Consider the following 25488-nt stretch of genomic DNA (forward strand, 5'->3'; position numbering starts at 1 on the left):
AATTTTGGAGTGAATTCATTTGAAATAAAGGAATAAAGTTTATTGTAAAGACAAATCAACAGGCGCCGGGCACTATAGTCCAAGTATATGGAGCATAATACTTATGCCCATCACGCTATCTTCAAAGGAAGTGTTCTCAAGGTATTTTGATGATATGCATTTAGACACTTCTGACGGGCAAATCACCTTTCCAGAATGCGACGAGCCACGGTTCTTGATCGGCACCCTCGGTGTCAGGTTCCTGGACAGTCTTCAACATGATACACGAGTGTTCCCCCGTGAGATCATTCTGGACAAGGACAAACAATGATGAAAATGGATTAAGGCTGTCATGATAACATCATTTAATCACCATCACTGTTTTCCATCCATGGGAGGATGTGTCACAGTCTAATGATCATAAATTATGATGGTAAGCTGGCTTGGTGCTTAAATGTATCTGCCTTCCAAACAAAAGGACCTAGGTCCAAGCCCCGGCGAGATCTAATGAACCAGCTGTATAGTCATGTTATCATGTCTTCCATTCTAGTTAAAGGAAAGAAAGTTCTGTGCTCCATCCAGGCAAACAAAAAAACAAACAAGCAAAAAACTGTAAAACCAGAAATGTTCCTGTGCATTTTAATTTCATTCATTTCGCGAGAGCCAAGATTCACAAAATTAAAATACACACATTGAAAAGCTTTCTTCTCTACACAACATGTATTGAATGCCACTGACAATTCACAAAACTTTCACGCCACGAAAATGGCTGTTGGCTCAAATTTTTGAAAATTTCATACCACAAATATTTTTTTTCTTTACAGTACTTATCTCTGATGCATCTACATTGTGAGGAACATGAAATGCCTACATACAACACTGTAGCTCTAGCTCGGGTCATAAAGGCGACCTTTGTCAAATTGATCAAGTCTACAAGCATTAATAGCATCACGTCAAAACACAGTGACTGAAACGATACTTACAGCTGTTTGCCGCAAGTAGACTGGAACAAAACCGGCCTTCTTCCAGAATCTGGAGATCATAACAAGAAATATAGAACAGCAGTGAATACATAGCATACAAACTTCAACACGACAGAAGAGCTGTATGTAGTGTTCTTCGCCATTGAGAGGTGAAAGTTTGTCATGGGAGCTGAGTGAATAAGAACGCTCGTCTCTGAATCCAATGAGCGTGGAATGGGTTTGTGGGTTCAACACAGCTGCAAAGGTTTGAAACGTTGCTATTAGTGTTACAACTATTATGACATTGTCTTCATTCATTGTCTTGTTTACATCTGTGCAAAGGTTTCATATTATTGGCAGTTATAAAATATGCAATGGATAATTCAGATATATGCAACATTTGCCATAGCCTGTAGCTCGTCACATATTTTCATACTCACTGTTGCCTCTCTGTTAGACTACAATATCTCCCTTTGAGGAATATCTCATTTCAATATTGCCATGGGAACTATTCTTATGTTTTTGTTGTTTTTTTGTGTTTGTGTTTGTGATGTAATGTATTTTGTAAGGCAGCTCACCACAAGCTCTGCTTTTTTGAGGTTCTGCCTTCCTGTACGATAATTTCATGCATGTGATTTCCTACATGAAAAAGATGGAAAATAAATGTTTCACAAACTTGAACTTGAACTTGAACTATCATTTTCTATAACTGTGAATGTGTTTCTAGGAGGGATTTATCCCTTTTCTGATACACAAAGAAACAAAGTCAGCTGTTGAACTCTCACTGATTGAAGGATAAAAACTTTTATATCCCTCATGTAAAGCTTCTTGCCATAGGATTGTACAGAGCACGAACATGGTGTAGTTTTACTAGCTAGCTACGAGCAGCTGGATGCGGTGCAATTGGTTACTAGCCAGCGTGATATAGTACTTTTGGGAATCCACGATCTGCACCCAATCGTGATCGTGTGATCGATATCGACATTTCTCACTTAAGAATGTACGCAGTGCGCGTAGTAGCGATACTTTTGAGCGACAGTCCTGTGCGTGGCTTACCGCTTGTAGCTAGCGCTAGCAGCGATTTGCGCGACGGTATTACAGAAATCTGTGGTGGTGCGATGGCGTGTGTGGTGTACGTAGTGTGTGTACGTGTATTCAGATCGTTAGTGTGATCAATGCAGTTCAGCTCGCTCAATTGACAAAGTGACTGCGCTTCAAGTAACGGAGGAATGATTGCAGCAGAAGGACACCATATCAGATCAGGTACGAATGAGGAATAAACTAAAAGCAATTTTGAAGATGATCTGGGTAACCAAGCCGCTTTAGACCTACTGCTAACGTAGTCCTGGACCTCCTCGATCTTTCAGAGTTTTGCAGTAACGCCGTAATGTAGCTTGTGTGTAGGAATCAACAACGGTGTCGTTCGCTACGCGCTGCACGCACTGCTGCTGCACTGCTACAGTCTATATAGCGTTAAGGTTTAGATTTAACGTTCAGGAAACCTGCACATTTTCCCAAAAGGGAACCGTCATCACTCTAGTAAAATGCTCGAGAGGGATATAAAACAAATATCGACTGCTTTCTTTCGGGCCATGGTAAAACTATTTGACCTCGGTGATTTCTCAACAGTGCCATGTCCCTCGACTTCGTCTCGGGACATAGCACTGTTGAGAAATCACCTCGGTGCAAATAGTTTTACCATCTCCCTCTGCAGCAGTCGATATTTGTATAATACCTCATCATGACAGTTAAAGCAATCCTTGACTCACATCTTTTTGTGTGTGTGTAATTTGTACAGACTTTAATCTGTGCTATCTCAATATGATATAGAACAGAACAGAATGAAGAACAAACTCTACACATGAAGTGCCATCAACACCTTTTCACTCCTCAACAGGTAAAAATAGCACAAATACATTATTAACAAGGAAAAGTAGAAATTACGCGGTGCGTAAAATATGTCCCCGCCGGAAGTAGCATTTAGTATCAAAATGTACTATATAGGTCAAAAGATCAAGGTCAAAGGTCAGAGAAGTCAAAGGTCAACATTCTGTGTAGAAGTTTTGTAGCCCTCACCTAGTGCCATCACATAAAGCAAACGGAATCGAAATCCGGTTAGAAATGGCGAAGGAGTAGCATTTTGTAGCCAATGTACAATATAGGTAAAAAAATCAAGGTCAAAGGTCAAAGAAGTCAAAGGTCAAAATTCTGTGTAGAAGTGTTGAAGCCCTCACCTAGTGCCATCACATAAAGCAAACGGAATCGAAATCGGGTTAGAAATGGCGAAGGAGTAGCATTTTGTAGCAAAATGTACAATATAGGTCAAAAAATCAAGGTCAAAGGTCAAAGAAGTCAAAGGTCAAAATTCTGTGTAGAAGTGTTGAAGCCCTCACCTAGTGCCATCACATAAAGCACACAGAATCGAAATCGGGTTAGAAATGGCGAAGGAGTAGCATTTTGTAGCAAAATGTACAATATAGGTCAAGAAATCAAGGTCAAAGGTCAAAGAAGTCAAAGGTCAAAATTCTGTGTAGAAGTTTTGAAGCCCTCACCTAGTGCCATCACATAAAGCAAACGGAATCGAAATCGGGTTAGAAATGGCGAAGGAGTAGCATTTTGTAGCAAAATGTACAATATAGGTCAAAAAATCAAGGTCAAAGGTCAAAGAAGTCAAAGGTCAAAATTCTGTGTAGAAGTTTTGAAGCCCTCACCTAGTGCCATCACATAAAGCAAACGGAATCGAAATCGGGTTAGAAATGGCGAAGGAGTAGCATTTTGTAGCAAAATGTACAATATAGGTCAAAGGTCAAGGTCAAAGGTCACGACTGAAACTCTGTGTAGAAGTTTCAAAGCTCCCATGTAGTGCTATAAAGCAAACATAATCAAAATTGGCTCATAAATGACAGAGAAGTAGCAAATTGAAGATTTTGATCACACACGGACGCACACACGGACGGACACACGGACGGACGGACGGACGGACACACACACGTACGGAGCCCGTTTCATAGTCCCCTGCTCGAACTCGTTCGGCGGGGACAAAAAGCAATAAAGAAAATTGTCAAAAATATATCTTGGACCTTGTAAGATATAATCCCAATACCAGCTTGTCCCTGAAGCTAAACTGGGATGGGTGTGTGACAGTAGGTGACAGTGTGGAAAGTAGAGTGATTGGCAAGGAAAAAAAAAAAAATTGCACATGTACTGTATGTACAGTTAAACTATATGTGATACAGTATGTACAGTTAAACTACATGCGACATCTACAGTATTTAGCGAGTCTAAATTTGCGCGAACCAGCAATTCTGCGAGGGATCAAATTCGTGATTGGTATGTACAGTGATGATCGGAAAAATGTATGCGTGCATGTCGCATTTCAGGATCAGAATTAATGTTTTGGCATGTTGTTGATTTTGTGAATAGCATCAGACTAAGGAAATCGGAAAAAAAACAACAACTCACAAAATATAAGGCATATACAGTAGAAAAAAAAGATGTGAATAATGCGGCATACACTGGTACACTAATTGAAAAAAAAATGCTTCACAAAAATTCTGCTGCCTAGCAATGAAAAGATGAACAGTGGGTGGCACCAGGGGGCATTTCATGAAACGATTTGCCAGATATTTCTTCGGACAAACTGTTATAAGCTATTGAAATCCTTGCATCTAATTGTCTGAGAGCAAATTTGTCCGACAAACTTGTCAGACAAAACTCTTCATAAAATGCCCCCCTGGGGTGCATTTTATGAAGAATTTTGTCCGACAAACGAAAAATGCCCCTATGAAGAGTTAAAATTTGCTCTCAGCCAATTAGTTACGAGGATTTCAGTAGCTTGTAACAGTTTGTCAGAAAAGTATTTGACTAATTTGGTTCATGAAATGCCCCCCTGATGTGGCTTTACTTGAGGAGGTCAGCTGTCAGACCGTAGGACACTCCAAGGTAGTCCAGACTCTCAGCTGGTCTCTCGCTCAGTTTGGCCAGTAGAGGGGGTAAGTTCTTTCGAGGGGAGATCACCTCTTCCAGCAAGCCGACAGCCTTGCATATTAAAAACAAAAGGACATTTGGTTTTGGAAATGAATATTTACTGTGACGATTTCATGAAAGAGACTAACTTTTATCAGAGTGTTACACAACTTTTTTTTTTTTTTAACAATTTGCCCAGTCCGGCAAGCAAATTTTCAAATTGTTGCAAAACACTGCCCGAACATGAATTTAACTTGCCTTCAGTAATATATATATATATATATAAATGATGTACAAAATCACCTGTATATCAAGAGCTTGATAAAGCACATGTTGGTTTGCATGCTCAAACATGTTGGAGTAACAAACTTGGTTTGATCGAGTGTTGGTGTTGCATTGCATTAGGACTTCTTCGTGTACACAGATTCTACATCTAAGTGTTGGCAAGTTGCTTAGAATATAGATGAATCAAAGTACATTGCATTACTAAACAGTCATGATTTTGAGGCTTCTGTATAGCTGCCTTTACATTTGTGAAAAGGAAAAAGAAAAAAGAGTGACTAATTATTTTGCTTGCCCAATTCAGGCAAGCATTATTTTCTCATTGTTCCAAAACACTTGCCTGACTTTGATTTTCACTTGACTTGGGCAAACGGGTAAGTGCTTTAATATGTAGCACTCTGCTTTTATGATCAAATTCTATGACAGTTATACAAATATCTTGACAAACACAAATATTGTCGCTCCAGGATGTTTGACGGTGCACTCAAAATGTGTACTCACTCTCGTCTGCTTGATTTCTCACTGTGCAAAACAACAGCATATTCAGGAAAACGCATAGAATAATGTATCACTTCCCCATAGGCTACCCTTGTCAGTGGCTGTGAAATAATACACCATATTCTGTCTTGTCTCTCACTAGGGCCATCATTGCACTCATCCTCGATTCACGCAATATTGGCCCTAAATGTACAGTGTACCTAAAGCAATATTCCATGGTTATTGCCATTCAATATACATTGTACTATAAACACTGTACACTCACTAGTTACGTTCACACCCAGATGTCAAACTTGAAGTTTAGGTCAAAAATCTAACAGTCGATGATTAGCTCCACTCGTGTATTCATGACTCAAGTTCACACACGCACCTAAACTGTAAGTTACAACTTACAAGCGAGCCCCATTCGATGATTACAACGGAAGTGCAGAGTCTTTGCTGGATGACCTTGTGCCCATATGAAATAGCGCAGCGAACGAGACGCAATGTTCATGCTAACTCATGAGCTCATTGATTATTGTGTGACTGTCCACACAAAGCGAAACTACAAGTGGGGACCCCCCGTGGCTTGTGGAGAGAGCTTAAACCCTAGATGAACCTTGATGAACCCTGTCTAAGATGACTAAACTTTAAGATTGCTAACTTTTGAGTGCATCCACACCGTGCTAAACTACAAGCTAATCATCGAGAGTTAAGTTTTTAACCTAAACTTAAAGTTTAGGAACAGCGTGAGAACCTAACTAATATTTCACAGGTATAATCTTGTGCAAATTTTGACTTGTAAGATAATTTCAGAACAGGTTGAACTCGTGATCAAGAATCGCAGTGACAGAATAAGGCACACATATCATCCCTTTTCAGGAGAAAATTTCTGACATGTCAGAATGTGCACTCAATTTTGACCAAGTCTTATGTCATATTGTCTTCACTAACTGCTCAAAATGTTATAAAAAACATTTAAACTTACAAAATGCTGCCATGTCCATGCTTCAGTGCACCATGGACTATCGCATTCTTCTGAAGCCTTACCTCTTTCTCCACTGTGCTGATAGTCTTGGTTTCAGCTGTTTCCGTCATGCTGGGAAACTCACCCCGGTAGTAATTCTGTAGGAGGTTCAGAGCTCGACCGCCGTAGCCCATCTTGGGAGAGAGGAGAAAAGAGTGAAAGGTTTTATCAAATGATTTTTGTTACAAAAATTTACTTAAATCATTTGATAGAAAACTTTTTATTAGCGGTGTATCTCAATGCTGTATGGTCAAGAAATTACAACATGCAAATTTAATATTACAGACAACGCCAGTTTGTTCATACAAATAGGATAGGGGAACCTAAAAAACTTCTAAAACTTTTAACTCCCTAACTTGGTCTCTTCTTTTGAATGGTGACTGAAACATGTCTACGAGCATCATGATAAGTGTAAAGATGAAACAATTTATAGTCTTAATTTCTGATCACCATCTGAGTAGGCGGTTCAACTTATAAGAGTTCCATCAACTTCACTGATGTGTTCTACTTATATTGCTGCCTTCATTTGGGGAGACTCTCCCTTTAAACAGAGTCTGTAAGATTATGGAGATTAACCCGCTGTGTGTTTTGAGTTCCAACTGACAGAGAAAACCTCACAGCATTGGACACTCCACCCAAAGTCGCTGGTACACAAAGGGCTAAAGTTCAATCTCGTCTCAGAGAAGAGAGACAGAGATAAAAGACCAATAGCTTGAAAGAGTAGCCAAAATCCTGCGATCCCATTGGTCGAGAGCTGTGTGTTGATATCTACTGGCCTCAAGCTACCACACAGTGGTAAATATGTTATCGTTTCACTTATCACTTGTAGCAAGAGTATGCACACTTGAAGCACTAAATAAACATTTGCGCACTCAGTACGAGATGCCTATTTGCTAAAAAATCATGCATCCAGTACTTTTGCCATGAATCCAGTTGATTTTGAAGTACTTGATGCAAGATTTTTGGGCTTTCATCTATTGCAAGCCAAAAGGAAATGCATCCCGTATATTTGCCATCAGGTAACATGACCAAAAAATGGATTTCTGGCAAAAAAATTCCCCCCCCCCCATTCTATAGCACAGATGACGCACATGTCTTTCATGCGTCAGTCAGAATAGTGTGCATGCGGTAACTATGGAGTTTAGCCTAAACCCACTCGGCTTCACCTCGTGGGTTAAGCATTCCTTATAGTTACCTTATGCACACAATTCCGACTGATGCACTCAGACCTGTGCGTCATTTGTATGCTGTCCATAGCTTACCCCCTGATAGTCTGGATGTGTTGCTATCCTCACCACTCGGCCTCCTGATAGACTGGGAAAATCATTGTCCTGAAACTGAAATGGAATCAAAACACACTGACTACTCTATGCAGAAAGTCATTTGTAAAAGTAACATCTGAATCGCATATAAATGTAATCATTTCATCACTAGCGGACGGGTCCATATGCTGGACATACGCAACATGCAAATTAATACAGTAATCTTGTGCCCCCACACTCAAAACACGAGGACGTCAAGCGGATGCACACTTTTGGTGTTGACTTGTGCACTTCCCGTAATGCAGAGTTACTGTGCAGCAGGCATGGGCAAAAGCGTATATCATCGCTGGGGCGACAAGACCTTGTATCTGCAATTTTGGTGAAAATGACTTTTTTGGATTAATGGTCACACACATCAGTTAACTCTAACTAGGCCGGGGGGGGCCTCCGAGGCCCCCCCCTCAACGTTTCGCGCGATGTATCGCTATCGCGAGAAGCTATCGCCGCAACGTTTCATGACTTTTTTCTTTCGAGTCTCCCGCATCTTTTGACACCAAATTTGCGATGCCCGGGTGCGCAGTTCCGAAGTTGCACATAAATATGCACGTGCATGTCAAACCAAAAATTGCTCAAAAACGTGAATTTGTGTACAATTTCAATGCAAACTGTGTTTAGAGGCAAATTTCATAAAAGCATGATTATTTTGGGGGTTTATTGATTAAAATCAATCAATAATGCATTTTCTTGTTCGGAACAATGTCACGGACAAATTTCATTGAAAAAAAAAAAAAAAAGAGGAAATACATAAGAAATTCAAAAAACAATAAACTACTTAGGAAATTTTTTCTGATTGTGCAATTTTTTTCTCTTACATTTGCTAAGGACACTAAAAAGAATATTCACACCTAAAATGTGCCTGTTTTGAGCTTTATTTAGTGATTTATACCAAATTGTCTGATTTCATGCATCATTATGCATAAATTAGCATAATTTAGTGTAAATGATAATTTTTGAAAAAATTAACTTCATGGTACTTTAGATTACATCATAGGCAATGCGTGTGCCAATTTTCGTCGCGATCGCGCGGTCGACGGCCAAGATCTGGAGGGGGGGCCTGGGAGGCCCCCCCCCCCCCCCCCCCCCGGCTCTATCATCTACCTAAATAGCCCGGCCTAGTTAGGGTTAAGGGATGTCCTGTCCAAATCCCAGCCATCTTACCCCAAAAATGAAGCCACAATGGCATGTCAAAGGGAAGGCTCTCCCATTTGACATAGTTCTTTGGCTGCCATGTTTTTTGGCTCTCCTGAACATTTGACATTTTGTAGATACCCCAGCGACGATATGCAGTAACTGCATCTGATTTTTCCCATTTTATTAAGACTAAACCATTGTCACTTCATACAGAAATGTGTTCTTAGGGCTTAAAACTTTCTATTTCTTTGCTAAATATGTAACATCTGTAGATAAAATCTACAAAAACTATGGAAGCTTGGAGATAAAGATAGTGTTCCATGTTTTGGTTTTGGATACAATCAAATAGAGCTTACAGCATACTTAGTTAACACATTATTGTTGAAACTTTCCATGAATGTTACACATTCCATCAACTTGATACTGACATAGTTCAGGGTAGCAATTATACCCCCTGCTTTCTGAAAACATTTAGTCAAGTGCCCTTTCATTATACTAGAGTAGTGAATTTTTGTAAAATTCCTTTCATATTTTCTTTATAGTGTTGTCCACACATGACATCATAACCTCTAGTAGTCTCTTCATCCAGAGGTTCCAACACCCAAATTTTAAAAATTCATAACTTTTGCATCGATTGTTCGATTTTCCTCAGCTTTCACTGATGTGTTCTACTAATGTTGCTGCTTTCAATCAATCCACATTGCTCTTTGGGTTTCAGTTTCCTTTAAGAGATTATCACTTCCTCCTAACATGCTGGTACAATACCTGCTGGGAGATTGTCCATGGAATCAAGTCACCCGAAGCCCTCTTGCCTCGATTCAAGCCGCTCATAATGGTTGATTTGGAGATCTCTCCCTCTAGACACACCTACGGACAGAAAAATAAATGAATAAATAAATAAATAAATAAAGAAATAAATAAATAAATAAGTAAATAAATACCAGAGACTCCAACCCCAAGCACCTTCTGATCTGGAGATTCTCCCGTCCAAAACCCCTAGCAAACGGGAGACTCCAAGTTGATGTGTGCGAAGCGCGAAGTTCCTAGGGTTCTAGATGTTCTTTAGTGCTAACTAAGGCTTATTTTTTCAACATACGATAGCAATAAGTAAGAAATCCTTTCCACCGGGAGACACAGAACCAGGGCGGGAGAAATCAAATCTCAAGCGGGAGAACGGGAGATTTTGCAAAAATGGGTTTTCGGCGGGAGATCTCCCGTCGAAAACGGGAGAGTTGGAGTCTCTGAAATACATACATACATACATACATAAATAATAAATCATCAATTATCATCATCATCATCAATCATCAAGATGATAATCATCATCATCATCAGTATCATCCTCACCATCATCCTGACCATCACTAATTATCATCAACATTATCAACATCCATACAGCGAGAGGACTGACCTGTATGACACAGAGGATCTCTGGGAGTGAGTTCTGGGTGGGGTTCACCGGTCCCAAGAGGCAGAAGATGTGATGGGCGGGGGCGTCAGAGAGGAGCTGTAAGTCGTTGGGCGTGTTCTGTGCAGGGAGTATGAAATTTCCCGACAAGGGGGCCAAATGTGTTATGAAACTGAGTAACACTTACGTAATAAAAATTATACTTTTTATGTCTGCATGGTGGAAATTCTTCACAAATTCTAAGATCACCCACAATTTGACTAATGCTAGACCTAAAACAAACACAGAAATAATCCAGTCCTACAAAAATTATTCAAACATTACCTAGAGGTATTAATTACTGTATTAGCCATACTAATAGTGAGTCTAATTTTTCAAGAATCAGGACTTTCTGACAATTTTGCAAGCGATACATTTGCTATTGTGGAGTCCAGTCCTGAAGGAGAAATGCATGCGTACAAGTTGCATTCATGTTGGAATCAGAGTTAATATTTTCACATGTTTTTGAATTCAGGAATAGAACCCGATTCTCAAAATCACTGAAAATCAAACCTGGCAAAATATTCAGCGCATATATACAGTACTGTCAATCAACTCAGTCAATTACGTTACAGATTATAAAATAAGAAAATTTTAAAAAAAAAGAAGATTAGGTTGATTTGTTTCAAAGTTTGCTGAGTAACACGTTCTGTGAAGCACAGTTTTAATATGTAGAAAAATAAAATGCCAGTTGTTGCTTCTACTCCTTGGAATCACTCTTGGCAAAATTGTCTGAAGAAATTAATTCAAAGGGAAGAGTTCTCAGTGTTTTTTCTTTCCTAACCTTGTAGTGGGCAGCGACGTATATGGACATCAGTCTCTGGAGAAACACTTCGGAAGCCTTGTGGTAGCTGAACAGGGTGTCTCGATTGATGTAATATGTGCTGCGGGGTTAAGGTAAATGATTCTATGCACAGTATCAGTTCAGTTCAGTTCAGTTCAATTTTGATTTTCTCCATCACAAACATAATGTGGGTTATTTGCTTATGATCATTTGTAATGTTCAAATCGTATTAATTGTATATACAGCATGTTTGAATGTGATGTATTTTGTACCTATGGTTATGATATTATTCTGTTTATTCTAATGTATTATCTTTGTATATCTGTGTAATTCGACTTTTAGTCCCCCACTCAGATTTTTTTGAATAAAGACCTTGCAATCAATCAATCAATCAATCAATAAGATATGCAAAGTCAATCAGTTGCAATCAAAAGCATCTTGATGGAAGAATTTCATGAATTTGAATATATGCAAAGTGTATGTGAAAGTAAAGAATTTCAGCATATAAAGTAATCAATAAAAGCTGGGGGGTACATTATACTTTAGAATGGTATCATTCAAACAAGCATTATGATAATAAATCAATCAAAGGATGGAGATAGGGGATCCGCTGAAAAGCGAAGCTTGTAGATTGTGCCCCTCCCCCCCCCCCCCCCCACCGTAGCAATATACAATGTACTTATGACAAAGAGGAAGATATTTGTGGTTACCACACCAAATTCAAATTGCTAGGACAATTAACTAAATAAAGCATGAATATATGTATCAGTTTCTATTGTTTCATAGGGGAGATACACTAAAATGAAACGTACACGAAACAGTTCTGATGAGTACTCCTGAGAAGCAGGCTGACCTAATGAACTATGACACTAGAAATTAGATAATTTCAGCGAAATGCAGCCAAGAATTCAAAATGAGGCATTCCATAATGACTGCCACAAAATTTTCACTGTAAAATTCAATGTTCAGCAAACTTTTCTTCATATCCACAACTATGGGAATATGTAATTCATAAGACAGAGTTCTAAGATTGCTTTTGTGTTATTGGCCCAACAAATCCAACAAGCAAAGGGGATTTGTGCACTTTTGCAAATATCAATCATTCACATAAAATATTTTCAAACTGAAGTCACATCCCTCACCAATGTACACCATGTCATATAAGAAGAAAAAATAAAGCATTAAGAAACACCATAGAAGCAGAGACAAAAGAAATAAAAACGTGACCACGAAAAAATGCCATACAATTATGAAGAGCAAGAATCATTACAAAAAGGTAAAAGAGTCAACAAAAGAAGGAGAAGACATGCTTGGGGTCATAGTTGCATGAAAAGAGCGAAGTAAAAGGATATAAGTCACAGTCCTCCGGTAGAGGGCAGCCTGACGATATTCTCGCCACTTCGGCCACGTTGAGGCAGAGGAGTTCGTTCAGCCACCGCTCCACGCTGTCGCCGGCGCTGTAACGGATGGACTCCTCCAGGGTGACCTCGTGAAGTACGCGACCTGGAAGTGATGAGTGGATGACTGTGAGGGTGACACAACATTTGCTTCCTGCGACAATTGCTCCGGTCTTAATTTCTCCAAGGACTTAGGGTTAGGCAACTCTGCAAACTGGCACTGGTCCGACAGTTCAGGACCAGTAAAAATCACTGTTGGATCAGAAACTTTTTTAGGAATGGACCAGGAAAAAAATAGAAAAACTGGGGAAAAATAGAAAAACTGGGTACCTACTGGTCCGACAAACAGGTTGGACCAGTAGAGCAAATGGGTTAGTGGGCAGCCCTGGGTTAGGGTTATTTGGGATAGGGTTTTATGTTTAGTTTGATGTAAGGATTAGGATTAGGGTTGGGGCTACATTTTTGGGCAGAATTTATGCTTGGCTCTAAATAGTGTGCAGGTACAGTGTAATTCATGGGAGCAATTGTAGCACGAGCAAATGTCAAGGGACCAACTGTCCTGCTGCAGCACTGTGGTACGGTGGTTTACACTCCTGATGACTTCTGAACTGGGTGGTTCTGGTTGCAAGTACTTTGTGGTGCCCACATCATTGGGCAATATATCTTTTATTCACTTTGCTTTGGGCTATCTCAGGACTCGACACTAACCGTTTCCTCTGGTGGCCCATTCTGGCCACTGATATCTTGTCATTTGCCAGACCTAGTTTGGTTGCCTGAAAAAGAAAAATGTTGGCCCAATACAAAAGGAAACATAACATCCATTTTGAATCTCGGTTGCCCAATCGGGCTAGCAGAAGACACACTTTCTGGAAATTTGGTGGCCAGACACCAGTTTTTAGTGGCCCTGGGCCAAGGGGCCACCACTAGTTACTGCATAAGCTGTTATTTTCACAAATGAAGAGGTCACAGACATTTTTGCGAGATGCTTTTTTTCGCAAATTGACACCGGAACTATTGTAAGTGCACTATAACTCTAGCACATGGCGATATTTTTGTGTGTTGTTAAATTTGCGGTCCAACAGTGATTCATGAAATTCACGAATATCAAACCCTTGCGAAAATAACAGCTCATACAGTATTAGTATTAGATGTGTTGCACATTTTTCTGCCTCTACCAAGAAAAAAAAAAATTGTCAATCAGTTGCAAAAGAAATGGCAAACTTCTGTTACTGAAAATCTAGTTGAACCATCCCCACCATACCTGAAGCAGATGATCCGCCCTCCGCCTTGGTTGCCGTGGCAGCTGTCGCCTTGGCTTCCGCGGAGCTCCCCGAGCCGAACGTGGCGTTCTGTCGTCTGAGCTGCTGCAGCAGCTTCAGGGAGAGCGAGCGTCCAGTCCCCTCGTACCTGGACGGAAGAGAGAAGATGTGAAATGGACATGACGTCTTGGTCAGCATACTTTGACCAATGAGATGGACGGACACCTTGAGAGAATAAAGCATAATCATGCAGTATATTCAGAAAAGGAATGACATTTATGTCACATTCCTTCCCAACTAAAGATGGCGAGCATCAGTACGAGAAAATATTCATATATTTCATTTAGGCATGCCATAAACTGTTGATGTAAATACATTAATTGCCATCATCAGTACTACACTTTGTGCAAGCTCAGCAGTATAATGGGATCATAGTAACCCAAAGTGTGTACAATACTGATTAGTACCAACACAATACATGTGTGTGTATGTGTGTGTGTGAGTGTGTGAGAGAGAGACAGACAGACAGACAGACAGACAGGCAGATAGACAGACAGACAGAAAATAATAGAAGACACAAAACTCCTCTTCGCAATCAGAATTGTGTCTATTACACTTCATTTCTGTTTCAACGTTGCATGACAGCTGACACTGCTGCTACTTATTATCATCATTATTGCCAACTATTATAATCATTATCTACTAAATTTTTATGATTATTATCAATATCATTATCACTATCATTACTATTACTATCATCACCATCATTAGAACGATTTGAAGAATAAGAAAAAGAAGAATTGTGCAATTCAGAAAAATAAAATCCTGCCAATTTCCTGGTGATCAACATAAAATGTTCCTGAAAATGTCAAAAATATGAATAGTTAGAAGGTGTACATGGCCCTGCAAAGAGGCCCTGCAAGATAAGATAATTATACAGTGGACTCCCGTTATAATGAAGTTCTCAGGACCGGCAGTTTTCTTTCATTATAACCGAACAGATAAACAATAAAAATACATAGGAGTGGATAATGCTGCGGCCTGAATTTTTACTTCAATTTCACCAGAATTTTATTACAACCATGTTTTGTATAACAGTAGTTCACTGTTTCATGAATGACAACGAAACTCCAAGATGCAATACAGACATGCACCATTTAAAGCAGAATACTAAAAGGAAACGCATATTTTGTTGGATTATTCCCCCATTTCAAGCATAGAGCATGTTAAACACAGCGGCCTTTAATTCATCCATTTAGAAAATTGCGTTTTGGAGAACGGCTGCTTAGAAAAATTGTATCCTGAATCATGCTCAATCGGAAGATCCGTGGTTATTTTGGGGGCGTGTCCATGATGTCATGGGATGAAAGGCAAACCCGGAAGTATCACACAACAGCCTAAGCTTACCTATGTATGCTCTCGATGAGAGCGTGATGTCGAGGCTCAGACCCCGAAATCCCAAGACATTTTTTATCAGAATGTCACAAAAATGAAATTAAATTGTTTTCTACTTCAAGTCTCCTGTGAAATCACACATTTCCTCGTTTAAATAGAGTCTGTTACGTGTTATTGAGGCCTAGAATACAGAAGCTGTCAGGCCTAGTGCCTGTACGATGGTGCTTCGTAGTCGATCAGTCACATGCATGCGCCCATCATCGGCCGCGTATGTCGCAGTGCAGTAGCTTCCGTGTATCAAAGAGCGGAGAAGCCTGAGCTTCGTACCTCTTTGATACGTACAATGTATTATATCGGCAGTTCCTCGTTAGTACTACAGCTGTGTACGCCATATACATATTGTACATGTCTATTTTTTCGCGAATCGGGACTTGCCAATAATTTCGCGAGTGCTTAAATTCGTGGTTGTGGAGTACACCACGGAAGAAGGAAATATATACGGAAAGAGAGTTAATATTTTCTCGTGTTTTTAAATTCGAAAAAAGCACCAGGTTCGCGAAATTGGCGAAAATAATAATAAAAAAAAGACCTCGCGAAACATTCGGCGTACGTGGATCGCTAATGCTAGATACCACGCAATCAATGCGCGGGCATCGGCTAAGTTGAAGTCTTGACTAGGCCGGCCGGCCTATCTGGTGATAAAATAAACGATACAGAGCACTGCGATTTTCATCGATAGTAATAAAACTTTGATGGACTCGGTGAAGTAATGAATGGATCGTGCAGTACCTAGCTCTTGCTAGATAGAATGCTGATGAGCTGTGAATGGGAGTACGGAGTGAGTTAGCCCGACCAGACGCTGTAAGTACGCTGTGCGAATACCTGTCGCGACTGGGCTGTATAGGAGTGAGTGTGATGTGATTGATAATACGTAGCCCGACCAGACGCTGCGCTACTGTACAGCGACTGGGCTGTGTTCAGTTAGGCTTACTGCTGCTCTGAAATACGAGATCAATTCAGCACTAAGCTCGGTTCATTTTCAGTTCAGAATAAAAAAAAAAAAACTCTTACCCATCTAAAATTTGAAGTCTACCTGGTATTGGTCCTGCGTCACCAACATTGTCCCCTGGCCTGCCGTGTGGCAAAGGGCTCGTACTGCCAATCTCCACTTTTGAAGTCCGTCCGCTTCAACCGGACCGCCCCGGGCCTTCCCCACTAGCTCGCCCGTAGCGTCTCCCTCCTGCGCCCCGCCGTGCGGCTAGTCATCAACATCTATCTCTCCAACTTCACCAGGGTCATCATCACTAGTTTCATCATCGTTATCATCACTAGTGTGTACTGTATCACTCAGTTCATCATCACTCCCACATTCAAATTCCACCAAGAAATCATCCTGATCATCACTGCATAGCCTTAACGTACGATGTCGTGCATTATCGAAAAACAAACTTTTAAGCTTTGTATGAAAATACTATCTACAACAACTTGTATGATACAATGCATGCATTATGCGCGCGGGGGCCTGCGGCGCTCGAGACCTTGCGCGATTCCTTTCATCCCATGACGTCATCAGCAAAGCCTCGAAATTTACGCTGTGACCTAGATTTCAGGGGGGTGACAGGTGTAAATTTTCAAAATCCTCTAACTCCACTTCAAAAAGGCCATTTTAAACGATGTAAACGACAAATTGTTCTATGTGTCCCACTCTTTCACTTCATATATAATTCTATTTCTTTAGTATTCCCCTTTAAGGTACAGTCACAGGGAAGAGAAGTCTCACACGGAAGGATCTTTTCTTTCTTACCCGTTGATGGTGGACGACATGAAGACAAGGTAAGGTCCGAGGAGACTCTTGACCAGTGGTAGAGGGATGGCCGCTGCCTCGTCTATCACCACCAGCTCTGCCTGGCTTAGTTTGTGGGCATCACCGGGATGGATGTACTGGGGGGGGGGGGGGGGGGGGAGGGGGAGGGGAATGGACGGGAAATGGAATAGTGAGTATGCTTGCAAGTGTTCATACCCAACTTTGATATACGTGATATAATAGCTCTTCATAAACATTTTACATAAAACCGTGAATTTGGTCCAGATCATATGTTGTGCTTATTATATCAATTACTTTCCTGAAAATGTTTGTAATATTTTCCCTCAAACTTCCAGAAAATATGAATATGAAGCTAGAAAATCAGCAATGGTTTGTCTGTCTAGTGTACTTTCTAGTATTAAACTGTCTATTGTATCAGCATTATGACATATTTTTACAACTATCATCATCTTTCAATATACCGTAGTAATACACACTTCTCATGGAGCACAAAATTATCATTGTAAAGATAAAAGAAATGCAATGAATTTCAGTGTAGAGAAAAATTAACAATTGACAAGCATGACACCACATCATTGTGCCAAAATCTATTTTCCTACATCTTCAGACCCGAGGAGGGAGAAATATCTCACCTGGATGGTTTGTCTGTGTTCCCTGAAGATGTTGACCCTGATGACAGCTTTGTTAAACTCTGGGTTGGTAGACTGGACTAATTCGTAGTCCAGATGTTCCTTGGAGGCAAAGACAGATGGAGATTTCTGTCATTTTTCAATCTTTTAAGCCAAATTTTGGCATGCTTGACTCATTTAACCTATTGAAGATGAGTCCCGAGTACTCTAGAGCAGGTGTCCATGGGAAATGTGTGTAGTAGCAAAATCAGCCCGTCCTCAATGGGTAAGGGTGAAACCAGCATCTACTTCATTTTACCAAAACATGTGATAGTGCAATATTGACTTTATAATTAATAGAACAAACGATGAAATATTACATACATAATAACATATCATGATAAAAAATGTCATAATAAAACAAATGATAATTTAAGAGACAATGGTGCTCTAGTGGAAGTCTAAGATACATTGACAGTTTACTGTATTTCTTCCCCATACAGCTTATGAAACACTCATATTAACAAATAACTACTAGTATTAAAGCAAATAATCAATGTTGGTGAAGGTGATGGGACAAACTATCACTTCCGAGGTGATCTGGATGTAGCTATCTTTTCGAAGCGCAGCTGAGGAAAGATAGCGTATGCATTCAGATCGCCGAGGAAGTGATAGTTTGTCTCATTGCCTGAAACTAAAAGTTGATTATTTGCTTTATATTTCACATCTAGGGTCCTAGATATTCCCATTTTATTCCACATCTGAAACCGTTTTAGCTGTAATAAGGTATCCTCAGGGATTAGGCTACGTAGTTTACTTTAGATGTATGCGCGTAAATGATCCGTGTACCGCGGCACTGAAATATAAGTGCGTTACACTGTGGACTATCATTTGACCTAGTTAAGTGATAGTCCACAGTGCAACGCACTTTTTTGCGCGTACTCATCTCGCGTTAGGACTGTATGGGTAGAAGAAATCAGCGAAACGAAAAGGACTATCAACATAGAGTGTAACGAACTTTTCTTCTCAGGTGATGTGATGGGCGAAACTACGCTTTATCACGTGATCAGCTCTTGACCAATCCTATAGCAAGATTTTTAGTATGTGGCTGTCCTTGATATTTGCTTTTCTCCTTTATCAAACTCTTTGTTTGCCACAGTGAAAAATCCTGAAACGTCATGTTATTCTCATATTGCAATGCACGAGATGTTTTTTGAAAACAATGAAACTTTTTGAACAAGCTTCTATGCTCAGAAAGCAGTGCAGCAAAATTGCAAAGAGAAAATTGCAAACTTCGCAGTGATATTATTGTTATGACAAAGCTAAAAAATGCTTTCCTTTAATATGGGCAGTATGCGAATCATTGTTCAGTTTTGGCGCTGTTGGGAGTTTGAACAAAATATGTAAAGTTGCCAGGCTGTTGACTGAGTCAGGCGTGTTAACGTGGCACACATAATAATCATCACGTTAATTATCAGAGATGTAATGCTTCATCAGACACATGATACAGTTCAACTGTGTAAAAATTAATGAACTGTTTCCTGTAATTCACCTGGTAGTCCAGGGCATCAAATCCCTTGAAGACGAACTCAAACAGAGTCCTGATGTTCTCTGGGCTCGGTGCTGTCACAAAAATGTTGGAATAACTGGGAAAATATTAGAGGGGGAAGGAAAATAGTTAAAATTAAGACAAGTCAGAAAAATAGCAAGACTCCTTAAGTATGTATACCAAGCTGAACACAAAAAGTACTGAATCTGGCAGCATTTCTGTGTCTTTGTGGTAGTCCTTGAAAAGTGACTATTTTATGATGATCCAATATTGATATCGACCAAAAACAAGTTACACGAAGGACTGAGTATTGATTATAGTCAGATCTCTAATTCTGTAAATTTCAGACCTGCATGCAATTATTCTTTTCAAACACAGATTGAACTTTACAGCAGTAATTCTCATTCATATACTGTCACCTTCATTCATGCATACTGACAAAACAATTTCATTCTAGAAGCACAATAACATGGCTACACACAGGTGCATGGGATACTGGAAAAACAGAAATTTTCACTAGCATGAAACTTTCACAACTTTTGCAAAGAGCCAAAATTTGCAAACGTCAAATGCCTGCAAAAGTTTTCGTCTACACAACAAATTAAGTGCCAGTCAACAAATTGAATTTGCTAAAGGTTTGTGCCATGAAAATGACAGGCGGTACAAATTCACAAAAGTTTTATGACGTAAATGTTTCTGCTTTTACAGTTTTACATAACATCACGAAATTTACCCAAATGCCACAGCTGTGGAGATGGCCAGCCCCAGTGCGGCCGACTTGCCACGCCCCCTGGCCGCCGTCATGGAAACTGTGCTGCGCAGCGTCTTCTCCGAGATGGCCTCCACAAACTTGAGGAGAGCTTTGGCCTGGAAATCAGTGGACAGAGGAGGGAGGGCACAAAGAAGGGCTAAGCCAATTTGATCATTATATCACACAAAAATATATATACATTTTTTCTCCTCTTGACAGTATCAGGTGAATGAATTAGGCTTACAAGACACGGCTGGAACATTTTCAGGGCTGTCAACATTCACTTATCAAATATCAAGGAGATTAAACCATGCAATTAGGGAGATACTTGTGTAATACAGTACATGCATCTCTACATGTATGAGCAAAACAATTCCTGAATCAGGGGAATTTTTATATTTTCTTTATCATCAAGGCATGAAAAGATACAGAGATTTTTGGGAAGTCTGTTGCAGAATGGTGCCTCAAGTACTGTATATGCCAAATATATTTCGCGATCTTATTACCTGCGGTATTTCCACAAATTTGGCAAGTCAGGTGCGAGTCGCGCGTTTAAAACATGCAAAAATATCAACTCTGATCCCAACATGAATTTGACGCGCACGCATACATTGCTCTGCTCAATACTGCTCTCCAAAATTGCAAATTTAATCACTTGCAAAATTGTTGGGAAGTTCCAATTCAAGATAATTTAGATTTTCTAAATATATGGCATATACAATAATACTAACAATGACTGCGAGGTAATCAGTGTAATAATAAAAAGATAGAGGACCAAACGAAAGAAATGTGGCTTCTCGGAATCGTTTGGTTACTGGTGATACCTGGTCCAAAGTCCTGGCGCAGTTGACGAGGGCCCCAACGGGCTGGGTGTCCTGAAGAGACGACTTCAGCTCCTTCAATTCAGCCTCAGCTGGAGTCAAAGAATCTTCCTGAGGAGAAATAAGTTTAAACAAACGCCACAATACATCAGAGAAGAACACTGACAAAACCTTGATTCTTTGATATAGGGGATTCCCATTTCACTGAAGTCCTCTGGACTGGCAGTTTTATCTTTCGTTACATAGTAAAAACTTTTGTCAAAGCTGAACTGTAAAAGTATATGAAATAATAACTTTGGAACATGAATTTTCACTTTGTTGTAACAAGAATTTTGTTATAACCTTGTTCATTGTAATGGGGTCCACTGTACTGTTTTAGCAGATTACTTAAACCAACAAATTCTGAATGACTACCATTTGTAGTACATCTGACTTACAATGTAGTAATTCACCAATAATCATAGCAATTATTGTGGCTACTTGTTTAACACACAAGAGGGCCTTAAAGGGATTCATGGCGCTTCGATATAAACAATCAATTAAGTATGGCATTCTACACCCATACACAGAAGAAATTTACGACAATCAGAAATACCAAGAAAGGAATAGATGATCAAAGATAGAAAAAGTATGTTTTGTTCACATAGTCAAGCTTTGAACTCTACATATTCATTCACTGTGAAGAAGCACTTTTCCCAGTTTTCCTGTCATCATTTGTGTCTAAAATTATTATGATGACAAATGTGATACAACAACTCTGTCAAATGAAAACCAAGACACATGTCACACATCATACATGTAGATTGCGAGCATTATATCATCATATTAAGATATATTGAACATAATCCACTTTTCTAAAACTATACAGTGTATATTCAAGAGCAAATGAGTGTTCTTTATACTGTCAAAGATATATGCCATATGAATACATGTTTATTCTAGGTCACTGCTTTCAAACTGTATTTAAGATTAAGCTGCTTTGAACATTAACATTCAACTGCCTTTTAATACCTTTGACTTTGGTGGGACGGCCTCGACATTGAGAGTGTGCGATGACAACGGTAGGATCTGGAGCTGGTCGTCGACCACCATGCAGCTGCCACACGATGCCAGAGAGAGCAGAAACCTGCGGATTCATGGGCAGGGCGTAACAAATCTCAAACATATCACATCATAGATCAAAGATTAGTTGAAACAAGAAACTGGAAATAAACTCACTGTTGCGACGTTTCGCCAATTATCAATTGGCTTCTTCGGGCGAATGAAGCTCCCGATGATGGAATGGCCCTTAAATAGTGCGAGATTGTGCAGAGCGCACTGGACCTTGTCCAGCGCGCGAAAGACGGCTTGGGATCTTGCGAACGGCCCGGTCCCACGCGTGCGATAAATTGAAGCGGAGACCTCCTCTCTTGTTAAGTGTAGGTCTCTCCACACGTTCCCAAATGGCTTCCTTGACGCCCCTCTCAAACCACTTGGATTCTCTATCCAGAATAATCACTTGATTGGTGTTGAACGAATGTTTGCTGGCATTGATGTGTGTGTATACTGCTGAATCCGGGATGCTTTCTGAGTTGCTGGGTCTTCTGTGTTGGTTCATGCGAGCTTTTAGTGATTGTTGTGTCTCCCCTATGTAGAAATCATGGCAATCCTCCTGGGCACATCGGATGCCATAGACTACGTTTCTCTGTTTTTCTTTGGCGACTCGGTCCTTGACGTGAACTAATCTCTGCCTTAATGTGTTGTGGGGCTTGAAGGCAGTAGTGATGCCCTGTTTCTGAAACAGCCTTTTGATCTTGTCCGACAGATCATGCACGTACGGGATAGTGATGGTGACTTTCCGTCCCTGTGTACTATAGGTTCTCTGTGTGTTCTTGCTTTGTCGTTTCGGGGTGTCTGCTTTAGAGAATGCCCAGTCTGGGTATCCACATCCAGCCAGGGCGTTTTTGATGTTGGTCTTTTCTTTTTCAACCTCCGGTGGACTGTGAACTATGGTGTCTGCTCTGTGGAAGAGGGTCCTGATGACTGCAAGTTTGTGAACCAAGGGGTGATGTGACTGGAAATTAAGATACTGGTCTGTATGGGTCGGTTTCCTGTACACTGAAGTGGAGAGGGTACCATTTGAATCGACGTGGACCTCAACATCTAGGAATGCCAGATGTCCATCCTTGCATGTTTCTTGTGTAAAGGAAATGTGCTTGTCCAAGGAGTTGATATGACCAAAGAAAGACGCACTCTCTTCGTCATGGAGGATGACAAAAGCGTCATCCACGTAGCGGAGCCAGATACGTGGTTTGTGTCCAGAGTAGGTACTCAGTGCTGTGGCCTCAAACTCTTGCATGTAGATGTTGGCCACTATGGGAGAAACTGGTGAACCCATAGCACATCCATGTTGTTGTATGTAGTGCTTGCCGTTGAAAGAGAAATAGGTTGTACTCAAACAAACCCCTAACGCTTCAACAATCTGATCTATGGAAAGTGAAGTACGATCCTTCCAGCTGTCATCCCGACTAAGACATGTCCTAACCGCATAAACTGCTTCTGATGAGGGAATCGATGTAAATAAGGCACTTACATCATATGATACTAATGTTTCATTATCCGCTAGTTTGATGTGTGAAATCTTCTCAATGAAGTCTTGGCTGTTTTTCACGTGGTGAGGGGACTTCCCTACTAAGGGACTTAGAATGTTGGCAAGGTGTTTGGCAAGGCTGTAAGTCACCGAGCCAATGCAGCTTACAATAGGTCTCACTGGAATGGGATCAGGTTTATGTACCTTTGGCAGGCCATAAAATCCTGGTACTGTAGGTTCTGTAGGTGGAGTCAAGAACTGTTTTTGTCTATCGCTGAAACCACCTTCCTTGTGGATCTTGTTAATGACACCAGTTACTGTCTTCCTATATCCATTGGTAGGGTTGTAACCTATGGTCTTATAGGTCTTCTTATCGTCCAACAAATCTAAACATTTGTCAGTGTACTTGTCTTTGTCAAGCACAACTACACACCTCCCTTTATCTGCTGGTACAATAACAATGTTCTTATCCCCTGCTAACTCTTCCAAAGCACGTCGTTCTTTTTCTGTGATGTTCGGTTTCGGTAATTCAGAGTGACATAATAGGGTACTCACGTCATGCCGTAACTCCTCTGCAGCATCAGGTTTGATGTTACATAGTCGGATGGCAGACTCAGTAGCGGTAATCAGTTCCGATACGGGTAGTTGTGTAGGTGATGTCGCAAAATTTAGACCTTTTCCTAAGAGAGATTTTTCCTCATGTGATAATTCCCTAGATGACAGATTTCTCACCCAACTCGATGGGACAGTGGATGACACACATGTAGGCTTGCTACGTCTCCAGTTATGATCCAAATCCGCTCGTGATTCACATGTATCACGGAGCTTCGAGAATTTTCCAATATGGCGCCGTTTGGTGAGCTCGTGTTGTGCCAACTGCGCATGTGTAGTGTAATCGTTGATTTGTCGGACAACCTCGGCTGGAAACTGCTCTCCTATCTTCTTTTCCAAGCAATTTTGATGTGCTTTCAAATTATCTAACTTGTGATTGATTTGTCTGACCCTTTCGTTGAGTAATTTCCTCTCGGCGTTCTTCAAGATGTTCAGTGCTTTATGACCTCGAACATTACTCTTTAGCTGAACGCTGGTGGGTATAATGTTGTCGTGTAGACAACGTAGATTGAACCGCAGGTGATTACGGAAATTCGTGATTTTCCTAGCCGTCTTTTCGCTGTTTCTGCACAATCTCACACATTCCTGACCGAATTCGTGTCGGATAGACTGATGTAAATTCTTCTCATTCATCCAGTCGAAGTACAAGATCAAAGATTAGTTGAATCAAGAAACTGGAAATAAACTCACTGTTGCGACGTTTCGCCAATTATCAATTGGCTTCTTCGGGCGAATGAAGCTCCCGATGATGGAATGGCCCTTAAATAGTGCGAGATTGTGCAGAGCGCACTGGACCTTGTCCAGCGACCTTGTCCAGCGCGCGCTGGACAAGGTCCAGTGCGCTCTGCACAATCTCGCACTATTTAAGGGCCATTCCATCATCGGGAGCTTCATTCGCCCGAAGAAGCCAATTGATAATTGGCGAAACGTCGCAACAGTGAGTTTATTTCCAGTTTCTTGATTCAACTAATCTTTGATCTTGTACTTCGACTGGATGAATGAGAAGAATTTACATCAGTCTATATCACATCATAGTGGTGACATTTCCGAAATTCTTTTTTTCTTCTTCTACTGTTCAAAATAGTCCCCCATCTGTTGCATATTAGGGAGCTTTTGATAGATTTTTACAACATGGGAGTCACGAATGACGAAATCATAATGCTCATGAATTTCATTCAAGTTGTTTGAATACTATGTGTTTTTATGCTGATGGCAGTTAAAGCAATAAATACAGTACAGAATAAGTATTAGCATCATTGTTAATCATCACCATCTCTATCATAACAACCACATACAAATCATCATTCTGCCATAAGGGACAAGAA

General features: G+C 40.4%; 1 protein-coding gene across 1 annotated transcript in view; it reads right to left on the reverse strand.

The window, feature by feature from the left end:
• The window catches only part of LOC139713361 (RNA cytidine acetyltransferase-like), a 41084-nt gene that overhangs the window by 11766 nt on the left and 3830 nt on the right, over positions 1-25488 (reverse strand). The window contains exons 5-20 of the mRNA XM_071625098.1: positions 21994-22108; positions 20986-21093; positions 20144-20277; positions 19414-19507; positions 17886-17984; positions 17233-17369; positions 14036-14181; positions 12730-12880; positions 11378-11474; positions 10558-10674; positions 9912-10013; positions 7956-8030; positions 6717-6827; positions 4846-4979; positions 963-1011; positions 187-289 (exon numbers count right to left, since the gene is read on the reverse strand). Of these exons, the coding sequence (XP_071481199.1) occupies positions 187-289; positions 963-1011; positions 4846-4979; positions 6717-6827; positions 7956-8030; positions 9912-10013; positions 10558-10674; positions 11378-11474; positions 12730-12880; positions 14036-14181; positions 17233-17369; positions 17886-17984; positions 19414-19507; positions 20144-20277; positions 20986-21093; positions 21994-22108 (1772 nt within the window). The remainder of the gene's footprint in view (positions 1-186; positions 290-962; positions 1012-4845; positions 4980-6716; positions 6828-7955; positions 8031-9911; positions 10014-10557; positions 10675-11377; positions 11475-12729; positions 12881-14035; positions 14182-17232; positions 17370-17885; positions 17985-19413; positions 19508-20143; positions 20278-20985; positions 21094-21993; positions 22109-25488) is intronic.

Source organism: Diadema antillarum, unplaced genomic scaffold (assembly GCF_040938485.1).
Source record: "Diadema antillarum isolate AM-2024a unplaced genomic scaffold, OU_Dant_1.0 seq00001953_RagTag, whole genome shotgun sequence".
Taxonomy (NCBI): Eukaryota; Metazoa; Echinodermata; class Echinoidea; order Diadematoida; family Diadematidae; genus Diadema; species Diadema antillarum.